This window comes from Copadichromis virginalis, linkage group LG1 (genome assembly GCF_057382275.1).
Source record: "Copadichromis virginalis isolate Kocher_CV1m ecotype Utaka linkage group LG1, C_Virginalis_male_GT1.1, whole genome shotgun sequence".
In the NCBI taxonomy this organism is placed as follows: domain Eukaryota; kingdom Metazoa; phylum Chordata; class Actinopteri; order Cichliformes; family Cichlidae; genus Copadichromis; species Copadichromis virginalis.
The window spans coordinates 22,907,699-22,919,872 of NC_140618.1; the positions used below are offsets into that span (position 1 = coordinate 22,907,699).

General features: G+C 40.4%; 1 protein-coding gene across 2 annotated transcripts in view; it reads left to right on the forward strand.

The window, feature by feature from the left end:
• The window catches only part of entrep2 (endosomal transmembrane epsin interactor 2), a 112,936-nt gene that overhangs the window by 43,992 nt on the left and 56,770 nt on the right, over window positions 1-12,174 (forward strand). For both annotated transcript variants that reach the window (XM_085455192.1, XM_085455200.1), the window contains exon 2: window positions 9,309-9,365. In XM_085455192.1, coding sequence (XP_085311318.1) covers window positions 9,309-9,365 — 57 coding nt within the window. The remainder of the gene's footprint in view (window positions 1-9,308; window positions 9,366-12,174) is intronic.

Sequence of the window (12,174 nt, forward strand, 5' to 3'; positions counted from 1 at the left end):
CTCCATCCATCTTGGCTGTGATGATGTTTGAGAAACGGCCTGCTTTCTAAACCCTCACTCCCGGTAATGGCTTCTTTGATTGGCGCCATGCATAAATGAATAGGAATAGGTCAAGACTGTGATTTAGGTAGAATCCATGGCGGTTTCACCAGTCATATATTTTTTTCTAGTCAGTAATATGAGGCCATAAATACCTCCACTGCTGCCTGGGTAAGATGGGGAGTCTCCACTGTGAATATTAGTTTAAAAGTTTGTCTGGTCACTGTTCACAAAAAGACTAAAGAAAGACTTGTAGCGCAGAAACATGTGGATAAACTCCTAACACACAAACATGCTCCTGGCAGTGCACAGGGGAGGCTGGAACTAAGTGCACTTCACAAGAGCTACTTGGATTCAGGTGTTTCAGAGATGACAAGATGACACTGAAAGTGTGGTTAAAAAAATGACTGGTTGGTCTACGCTTCACAGGAGCTTAGAGGGAGCTGGGAAAGACTACAAAAGCAGTTCTGATATCGGTGATGTCCACTGGTCAAAAAGAGAATAGTCACCTACGATTGGAGGGATTTGAATTGGCAACAAGAAATTTTACAGTGGAGTGTCAGGGCAGTAGCATTTGACTGGAAGCTGAAGTGGTGCACTGGTTTGCCACTGACTGTTGGTCTCAAGTGTGCATTTCAAGCTCTATTGCCTAGGTAGCCCTGTGAAGTATTGACCACCCTGTCATATTTCACTTAACAGTATCCTGTCCTCTGATTGCTACTGCACACCTTGAAGTTGAGAAAGGGTTTGGCTTGAAAGCCACCACTTTGTTTTGGTAGCTGTTTTTCACCCATCATTGCTTGTAAGTTGCCAAATATCACCAACTTTCTGTGGCCTCTGGTTGCCAGGTTGCTCCTCGTTGCTTCTTCTTTAGGAGAGTGTTGGTAACCTCAAGTAACCTCAAGTAAAGAGGGCATCCCACAAATGAGCCTAAGCAGTTTTGTAGGAAGGAGTGATTACAAATTTCACTTTGTTTCTGCTGGAAATCCCTGATGGATAATGCTGCTGCCAAAGAAGGTTCTACAAGTTACCACGTTCAAGAGGTTTAAAGTAATTTTGTAAATGTGCTGGGCTGTAGTACAGGTTGATCCGCTTCTGCTGACAAATTGATATTAAAAAAATAGCAAAACAAGTAATGCCCATGCTACAGTATTGTTTAACCTGTGTGCTCTTGGCAAACAAACATACCAAATCACATTGGGAAAAGTAATCCATTTATTTTTCTCCACTTATGCGGGGTCAGGTCATGGGGGCAGAAACCTAAACAGAGCCAGCTGAGAGATCTAATCTAATGTCCTGGTTGGACATACCCGGAACAACGGGATGCGTGTGTTTATAGGCTAAAGATGGGTCATTTTAACCCCTTGCTAGAATTATGCTGTAATTTAACTTTCATAAATCTGATTTTGTTATTTATCCATCCATCCATCTTCTTCAGCTTATCCAACTCAGGGTCACGCTGGTGGCTGGAGCCCGTCCTAGCCACCACTGGATGAGAGACTGGTTACATGTTGGACAAGCTGCAAGTCCTTACTATTGTCATAAAAAGTAAAATGATAGCATGCTTTTGCTGTTGTAGGTTAAAAAACAGATTATTTGAACCCATTACCAGGTGGTCACCAGGCAACATGATGATATGATATCTGAGATAAAAACCTTCAGGGTTGCTCAGCCTCTGACATAGAGTTTTGTATACTAACCAAACTTTTTCAAAACGTGGTATTACTAAAAGTCTAATGTCTTCTAAACATTCATTCTTCACAATATATTGTAAAACTTAACACGTTGAAAAAATCTGTTTATAAGTCCATTAACTTCTCTATTGGATTGGATTGTAATTGTTAAATGCTGTTTTAATGTCAAGCATCTGTATGTAAAAACATCCTTTTTACAAGGTTTATGTGTTTGCGATCCTCTGTGTTTCATACTAAATTGAAAATAAAAGTGCAGAATAATAGAAACATGAAGTTAGCAGGAAGAATGTATACTGCCAGAACAGTTTCTGCAAACCAAATGGAAGAATGACCAATTAGTCGCTTTTCCCTAGGTTCATTTTTTTCTCTTATCAGTGAGTTGTCTGTTGTGTTTTCTCTAATTATCATCAAGGTCAGGTTACTGACTGTGCAGAGCAGAGAAAGCCTGCTATCTTATTTTTTTTAAACTCCTGTAACTCCTCCTGGGGTGCTCCCAGAACAGCTGGAAGATGCAAGTCCTCCACTGTGTTCTGAAACTGCCCCGCAGGTCTCCCCACAGTTAGTTATGGCCAGCCTGTTCGAGAAGTGACAACCAAGCAGCCGAACCTGTTTTTAAACTGTATTCTGTTGTCGTCCAAACAAAGTGTTTCTCAAAACGTAACAAAATCTTCACATCTGGGACAAAAATAACGGCGAAATAACTGAGAACAAAAGACGGTGTGTTTTATTCTTGACCGAAACACTATTTTTAGCCTCCGTCACCAATGTCAGAGCATGAGATTTTCTTTTAGGTTTGTATGCAGGCTTTGTGCACTGCGCTGCGTTGTGTGCATGGCTGGAATTTGTTGCGGCAGCTACACACTGATTCTTCGCTGGGCTTCTCCCATCTGAGGATCCAGCTGGGCTAACGTGCCTTTTGTCTGTCAGAAAGCTGTTTGAGTTCAACCTTTTCACACTGACTTTGCAAGAAGGTGCTAATCTCTGAAAGGGAATTTTAAGTTATATTTTGCAATGTTTTCTTTGTTGTTGGCCTCAAATGACACGTCCCCCGCTGCAAGTCACTCTGTATTTCTTGTGACTGCGGGTGTGTGTGTGTGTGTGTGAGCGCATGTGCGAAGGTATTAGTCGTCTCCGTCGGAGTATATCAGAGTGAAACATTCTTTCATGGCTGTGACACTGGCTCTTCTCATGCAGCCTTTTGACAAGTCAAAGCCTTACTTTTATCTCTCCGTTCCATTTGTCAGTACACAGTGTGTGCGTCTGTCTGTGTGTCCTTTTTACAAGAGCATGTGGGTGTGTTGTGTGCACATGTCAAAATGCACACATAGGAAACCAGTATAGTTTTACGAGTGTTGAAAAGTTGAACTATTAAGAATTAATTAAGCTTTTATGCTCACTTTATCGTATCACCTGTCATTTAAAAAGTTGTTTCCTGCCGGCTGTGTGTCACTTAAGCTGATATGCTTAATGATCTGAACATCCTGCTCAAAGATTAGACGTCTTTAAATGTGATCCAGCTCCCAATTAAGACCCTGGTTGTTGTTCCTGAACAAATTATACGGTGTTACCTTTTTTTTTCTTCTGGAGGCTCTGGCTCTGATTTCTGTGAGTAAAATTAATTATCGTTTGTATTCCTTAAGTTATTTCTAGTCTGTTTCTCATGATTTGTTGACTTAAAACTTAAAAATAAGCTATCATACAAGTACAACAATAGTACTAGAGAGCATTCACCTCAGATCCCAGTTGTTTACGGTGTGCTAATTTAATTTAAATACCCCTTATTAAGAGTTTCAAGCATCATTTAACCTTAAAGAGTCCACTGCACCAACACATCTCACCGCTGTTATACTAAAAGCTGCTCTGCGGTCCAACCTCAAACCAATTTACTGAAATGACTCTACCTTATCAAGAGTCGGCACGTCTTTAAAACTACTTTAGAGACTTCTGTTTTTAGACAAAATTATTTTTTAACTGAGTCATTTGATTGGTCAGTGTTTTGGCCAGCGTTTCATGAATTTTAGATAGAATACCTTCTGGAAAAGAGTCAGTATTTTTTCAGCATGTTAGTGGGTGTGTGGTGCCCAGGTTTCAGTGACTAATGCTGCTAAGTATTGAATGTTAATCTTGTTCTGGACGCAGCCAAGAGGAAAAGCCTCCAGTGACTGACAGCCAGCAAATCTATCACATGGTTCCTGCTCGCACATCATTTCACTTCTCAAACAGGCGCACAGGTATACACATTGTCCTCCACACACGTCTACTCAGGGGAACCTGGGAACGCGTGGAGAGACGAGAGAAAAAAAAAAGAGCTTCGTTCCAGGTACATTCTCTGCTCCCGCGGTGGTGACCATGCAGCCATGAGTGTTTGTGCTGTATGCTTGATGGCACACTTGATATCGGCGGTGAAAAGCGTGCTTGAATTCCAAATCTTTTTCTTTACTCCTGATGTCATACCAGTGCAGAAGTGAAGCAGGCCAAGCACATCAGTGTGATAAGAGTCACAAACAGAAAGACAACATTTGGAGCCCAGTGCTAAATTCCTGAAGGTAACGGATTGAAATCGTGTTGCATAATTATGGAAATCTGGGAGAGCTGGATAAGTAAGAAGAAACCGCTGGGTGACAGGAGCCCAGTTCAAGCTTGATTGTGCATTGTGCAGTGCATTTGCTCTCTGCAAATGGAGCATCACCAAGCAGAGAGGGAGAGAGGGGAGTCTGTAACGGTGACACAACGTCTCTGGACTCCTTGTCGCAGTGCCTGGCACCAGTGTAAAGAAGGTGAATATACCTGCAGTAACACAAGCCCCTGTCTCCTGGTGCAGTTTATACCAGCAATGAGCAGAGGAGACAGAGCAGAGGCATTATTAGTCCAGAAAGTGCACACACAGTCAGTTTGATGTCCACTGACTGTGGCTGCAGCTTTTTTTAAAATTTATTTATTTTTTACAGTTTCTGTCTTTGTTCAAATACATTTCCAAAACACTTCCTTCCCTGCTTTAATTAACTGTGTACACTTCATTTTCGGTCTGTATTTTCCAAATGGTGTGTAGTAGAAAAACTAGCAGTGTTGATACTTAACAGATGGAAAGTGATGAGACAAAAAGAGCAGAGAGCATGCAGTCAGATCGAGAGTAATAAAAAACGAATAATCATAGCTTGTAAAGACAGAGGGATGATAAAAGAGTCAGGAGACGCTGGCACGATCGCTAGAGCGGCTGCAGATTGTCTCTTGTCAGCCACAGCGTTGGACTCTGAAAAAAATAATTGTGCCCAGTGGACATGGCAGGTCACAGACTTGGAGATGTCCGAGCTTTATTGCAAGCTTGATCCACTCGAACACTGTATACAAAAGAAGGACATAGCACCATGATGTCTCCCATTGGGGTCTAAAAACTTTAAAACCTGAAGTTGGAGATTTCGGTCGGTCCGTCTTGGCTTTTGGAAAACAGCCATCAAACAAACGAGGGGTGGATCTGACTGAGAGACGGACACCGTGGGTAAATCACACCCTGCTTTATCATGTATGTACTGTAAGCGTGGCCATAACTTATAAAATGAACTTCATGATGGTTTAAATAAGAGCTCATTATGCTGATGTGTTAAATCGAGTTAGAAGTAGCATAAAAAGATAAATCTGAGTATAAAAGGAAATTGTGGCTCCCTTCTTAGCTTCTAATATAAAAGCCTCACCATCTAAATTTGTGAATTTAAAACCATTATTTGCATTTAATCTTTACAAAACTGTGAACTTACTGAATGAGCAACAAAAGTCCAATGTAATAGAGAGTCTAATGTAGCTGTCATGCTGTGTATTGTTGTCCAAAGACTTTTCTTAAAGATGCAAAGACTGCACTATTACATAAAAGTTCTAGATACTTGAGTTCTTTGGCTGTGGGTTTGATGCATTCATTGTGGGTTTAGATTTCTTTGCTTCTGTCTGTCTTTTATGAATTTGTTTATAACCACAAGATATAAATAAGAAAAAATCCAAATTAAAAAAAGACATCTGTGTCCGTGTGTGTCTGTGCGAGTGAGCGCTCAAATGAAATATTGACATCCCGTTCGCCGGGTCCTGTGGGTGTCAAGGTGAGCACAGAAGTAGAAGATTGACTAGAAAGTGGAACAAGATGGAGAGGGAAAGAGAAATGAGAAGTCTGGATGGAGCTTAGTGAAAGCGAGTGTGTAAGTGCAGAAATATAGTGCGACTGTGTGGGCGCTGAGCAGCAGCAGCAAGAAATACAGCGATGGAGTGTGATACAGGGAGAAATTGGATAGGGGAAGGTGGCAAAACTTGGAGAGAGACGGTGGATATCGAGAGAGTGGACAGAGGGAAGGAGCGCGGCATGAACGGGGGGAAAAAGGAAGAGCATGGTGGTGTTAAATGGAGGGTGAAGATGGGTAAGATGGGTGAGAGGCAGAGAGGGAGACCGTGGACAAATACAGAGCCGAAGGCTATCAGTACGCTTTGTTCACACGAATATTTCGATGATGCGCAAATTCACACCTACAGTTACACGCACTGTAAAAAAATATTAAGCCCACACCTAGAAAGAAGTGTGAAAAAAACATTCGCCGTGTGTGTGTGTGTGTGTTTTAAGTCTTTTTGGTTTAATCAGACAGCTCATTTAAAAAGGCAGGATTACTTGGATTTAAATCGAAAAGGCACATCAATAGCAGATGGGAACAGAGGAAAAAACAGACATCACAAACACAATTGTTTCATTTCAGCAGAGGCTTTGGGGTAACTGGTTCCAGGTAGATGGAGCTCGAAATCTGAAAGAAAATCAGTGCTAATAGAGAAACCTGAAGCTCCTGGGAGACACTTTGATGGAGTCATGGCAGCAGCACAACATGCTGCATTTTTAGCATGGCCTGCAAAGAAAGGAAACCATCCAAGGATGAACTTAGCCGTGCTAGGGTTAGGAACACGATGGTTCGATGGTCACGGGGAAGAGAAAGCGATGTTTTCTACAGCTGTCTCCCGTGTTTAGTGGTCCATTTTCCTCGGAAGGGCTGCCTGGTTTTTTTTTGCGCATTTTTATTCATCGCCTCTACCCTGATGTGTGCATTTCACGAGAGCTCAACTCCTTTGATGTTCCTCCTTTGATTCATGCTGTCTGTCAGTGTAAATCTAAACAATACTTTAAACACACCTTTCTGGAGTTCAGTAAGATGGAAATTCACTTTGAAAACCTTTTGTTTTTTTAACAAACCCCAAATCTAAACTGGATCAAACAGCGCATATCGCTATGGATTATAGAGATATGCTGAATACTGCTGTATTTACCCTTAAACCAGTTGACACCATCTACAAAACACTGCATACTCTCTACCAGTGTGCAGGTTTACATGTGGTTGTCTCACTGCTCATTTATTTTCTGCATATGGCACTTTTTTCTGTCTCTCACACACACACACACACACACACACACACACACACACACACACACACGCACTGATGGATGCAAATGCACTTTGACATGAAGAGAGTAGGAGCCAAGAATCTAATCATCATCCATCAGAAGCAGAGGCTCTGCTTAACTTATAAGAGACCCCACTGTAGCTGTGCTGATTCGAACAGTGTAGCTTCTGTAACATATAGATTAATAAGGTCATCGTTAAAGGTTTTGTGCTTCTGTGTTGGAGTCATTGCTCCAAAAACAGCAATGCATCACTCATTACTAGTAAATCTTTTAAATATAAAGCATTATGTTACATTTCTAGTCTATAGAAACGAGTTTCTTACATTAATTGTTACATTACGTTTATATCACAGCATGGCCTGAGACGCATTTTTGCATGATAACCAGTTAACAGCAAATTTTAAACTGGTTTGAACTGTTGCCACCATTGCTTCAGTGTTGTTTGGGCCTTTTTCAGTGAAATATCAGCGCAGGAGCTCAGATAGTCTCAGATTATACAGAGCGAGATGCTGCAACAGTTTGAAAGGATGAGACTTCCTAGAGAAATCCTTAGAAAAAATAAAATAAAACTTCAAGGATTTCTTTGTTTCCTGTTCTCATTACTTCTACTCCTGTACCAGCGCAGGTTTGTTTTCTGAGCACCAGTGTAAAAGGTGATGGGGGTGTGGTGACATCACAGTTGCTGTGCAACAGAACAAATGCAGTGACCATGAACCAGACATTATATGGGAGTCACACTGACAGAAATGCATTTCTTAATAAGAACACATACAACTTCTGTAGTTTTTTTTCACAAAACCAAAGTTAGAAACTGAAACGTGAGTAAAGAGAAGTGTTTCAGCTGCAAATGTTCACTGTAGAAACTGATACAGGTAGAACAGAGCTTCAGTGCTACCAGCCTGATGTCTCATCACTGATTGCTCTGAAGCATCAAGCTTCACCTGTATGTGGTTGGGGTTGGCGTTCACTTAGCTTGAACATTATTCTGGGTTCACCACCACTAGTTTTGTGTCCCATGATGTCCCAGATCAGATAGTGTGCAAGCAACAGTGAATAGAGTTTTCTGTCCTAGATGCAGTGTGCACTTTACCATCACATTCTTGTCTTTTTGTGCAAAAATAAATAACAATCTGCGTCTCAGGGTCTCAGTCATCCAGGTCATTGTAGTCTTGAGAGCTTGAAAAAAAGGTGACTGAAGTTTTGTAGCTTTTTAAAGACATTTCACCTCTTCATAGACTTCTTTAGTTTTAAAACAACAATGTTCGGTGCAGTGCAGCGAGGAGTGCTCTGACCTCTACGTAGGAGAAACTAAACAGCCAATCCACAAATGCATGGCTCAACATAGAAGAGCCGGCTCAACGGGACAAGACTCAGCTGGTCAGGATGCCGGGTTCACTAAGCTTTGTTGGAAGTGCTGCCAGTCTGATGTCGTAAAATAATCTAAAAGCTGCGGCTAATGTTACAGCTCACATTATCAATAGTGGGGATAGTGGCTTTCCTTATCAACAGGGAATTGTCTCCAGGCCTGTCTAGACTTTAGACTGCACAGGTGTACCACAAAAACTGGACATAGACTATATCTGCAGATCAGAGGTGCAAAACATCCTGAACACACTTAAAAATTTCACTTAATAAAGCTTGATGTTGCTTTTATTTGTGGGTTTTTGCATGATGACTTTTTGAATTTTGCCTCTTGTTCTTGTTGTTGTTCACTGGCCAAAAATAGGCTCAAACAAAACATCCGTCAAAGTTCTACTGAAGTTATAGTGAAAGCAAACAACCTTTTCAGCTTATTTCAACCACTGACAGCAGCTCAATCAACTGAACAGTATGAGCACAGTTTCCTGTGTGGAGAACTGAGTGAGTCACGCTTGAAGCCAGAAACAAATTAGAATAGCTTTTGAAATTCAGATTTTTCAAAGTGTGGCATCACATTTATGCACAGGAAAGCTCATTATGTTTCAAAACACTAAAACACACAGAGAGTTAATGTCTGTGATTGTGCCCGAGCTTTTTTGGAGGCTGTTGTAAAATAATCTAAACAGTGTGACCACATTACATCGGTGTTACTGTCCCATCATCTCCATCAGTGGTTTTTATATGCGTACATCTGAGTATCCACTCTTATAGCATCTGTAATTTTTCTCCTCTAGGTTCTGCTCTCTGGTCTCATTGGAGTGGTGTCATGGAAGAGGCCGCTCTCTCTTGTGGTGAGTGTCCTCTGAACGCCCACACTGAGCTGCTAACCTGACAACTCTGAGCAAAGAAACAGTACCTTAGGGGGAGTCTTTTATTGTCATAATGGTTACAGAATGTCCTCTCCTGTCAGGATCAACACATGTAGAAAAGTAAACATATCACAACCTTGTCAGAGAATTAAGCTTTTCTGTAAGTGAATCAGACCCATTTTGAATTCATGAAAAGTAGCGCTGAGCTTCAAAAAGTTGTATCATGGTATTTGTTATAATTCTTAAGTCTCCTTTCAGTCAGTTTACAATGGTTGAGTATACTTTGAAAAGTATGATATGCATAAAATAATATATAAACAGTTGAATACAATCATAAAAATGAAATAAAATATAAATAAAAAGCTTTTTAGTTTCATATAACAATACTTTTTGGCGCTTACATACAGGAAATACAGGAATCCAAGTATTCAGGAAATACTAGTAATGAGAGAGATGGAAACAGACGGGAACCAAAACACAGCTGAAAACAACCAAGGAATCAGTGATGGCAGGGACAGCAAGAAAAGGTAGACACATGAAGGAAAATGGAGCTTTTCAAGGTAAAATTAGGAAGTAACCAAAGAAAGCAGGCAGACAAAAAGATAGACTGAACAGGAGACATGGAGAGAGAGAGAGATGAGAAAACTGTGGATGACACACACAAACAAAGACAAACAGAAAATTAAAATTCAACCAAACCCCCACACAGAACCCCAAACCAAAGATAACCCAAAACACAAGACTTTCATAATAAGCTACTAAACTTATAATAAGCTAATAAGGCAAAAGTACCCCAAAACACAAACAATGTGGCTCAAACACAAATGAGTCCTCAAAACTAAAAAGAATCATAAACTCAAAAACCAAAAAACCATGAAATAATCACTTTGGTGCTGTAAAGAGCAGCTTTGAAACAAAATGATTCCTCCAAATGTTGTAGTGAAAATTGTTCTGTGGTCAGAAAAAATACCTGCTAGCTTTGTAACACACTGTCTTTCCCTCTCCTGGCTCCCTGTGGCTGTGTGTAGAGGATCTCTGGTCCAGGACAGAAGCAGTGCAACCAGAAATGACTACAAAACAAATCTCATCTTATAAAACCAAACCTTCCAAACAGCAGGCACGGCTCCTCTGCTGTTATTTTGGAGCGCAGCTTTTTTTATCCTCCTTGCTTTTCCCAGCTACTAACACATTCGTGTTAGTGTTGTAAATTGTCCCCGTTTCACTATTTATCTATTTTACTGTGACGACTGCATCTAACTGAATGTTAGCATCCCAAGTGTTTTGTTTGTTTACTGCTATTGCAACATTAGAAAAATTGACATTATGTATTGAAGATCCTTGTTTTTCTATAAAGAAAAAGATTAGTTGATATTTGATTCATGACTAATGAAATTATAAATCATAATTATCTTTAGAACATAGAACATGTCCATAGGAATACAAAAATAATCAGGTTTGTATTCCAGCGGCACAAATGCAAGTGTGTCTCGTTAAAACTGTGACTGATCACATTTGCACAGATGGAAACTGTGTTCCTGATTTTTTCAAAAAGAAAAACATTTGTAAGTTCAATGTCTGGAGCACCAACCTCTGTGGCTCAGATAATAATCTGAAAATGGGGAAAAAAGGTGTTTTTATTTTTCCTTTTTTCTAAAAGGCAGCTCCATGCTGGAAAACTCCAAAGAAATAAGAATTCATACAAGTTTGTGTTACCCTTTACAGAAAAGCACTCTGGCCTAAACCAGAATAGAAGAATAGGTAGGAGGCCGTGGTGCACAGCTGAGAAAAAGGACAAAGTATACACAGAGTTTGTGACGTGTGTTTTTTGAGAAACACACACATCACAGGTCCTAAATGGCCAGCCTTCAAGGCAGAGTTGCAACGGGATAAAAAAAAAAAGCCACTGAAAGGAAAAGATTGAGATGGTTAAAAGTACACAGATACTGAAGGACTGATGGGTATAGGTTTGATGTTTGGGTCACTAATAACAACTTTTGTGTGAAGTACAGCCAATTAAAGGTGCAGCAGGAGTGCTTGACACCATCTATCAAGCATGATTGAGAAATGTCTTGATTTAGGAGGCTTTGTTAGTGGTAAAGAAAGAAAAATTTAGGTAGTCGTGCCATACCCTCTGCACGCTGCTGAGGTTGGAGGAAGAACAAAACTGGAAACTATGCAAAAACCATGAGAGGAAGCACTCTGCTGGAATTCTGTCTGTAACACAGTGGCTATTGAGATGTTGTGTGTATGAATTTCTCCAGATTACCCCAACATACTGAAAAACTGAAGGTCTGAAAGGCTGTGTTAGCAGCAAAGGGTGGATTCTTTAATTGTTTTAAATAAAAATCTCATGCATGTTTATATTACAAACAATTTGCAAACCGCTGTTTATCAGCTCATAAAACATCCTCACATATTTAGCGTTATCGCTGAAGGCGCCAAAAAGATGCTTAACGCTGTCATTTCAACCTGTTAGTACATTGTGACAGAGTCTGTGATTCCACACCTTCTTGCTGGTAGCGCTTTGTGGCTTTGCCAGAGCTGTAGAAACTGGAGCTGTCGGAGAACACAACTTTAGTGCATGTGCGCACGGTTGTGTCGAACAACCCCGTGCGTTGTGTGTTTTCACAGCCGCTGACCTGAAAACATCACAACCAAAGTCAGAAGTCTTAGCTCTTTTCGCTTTTCCTGTCAAAGCCTGTGCAGATAAAAAAAATAAATAAATAAAGATCAAATAAAATAAAAATTAAATGCTCTACTGTGTGACTCAGCCCAAATGTTTGTCTTTCTG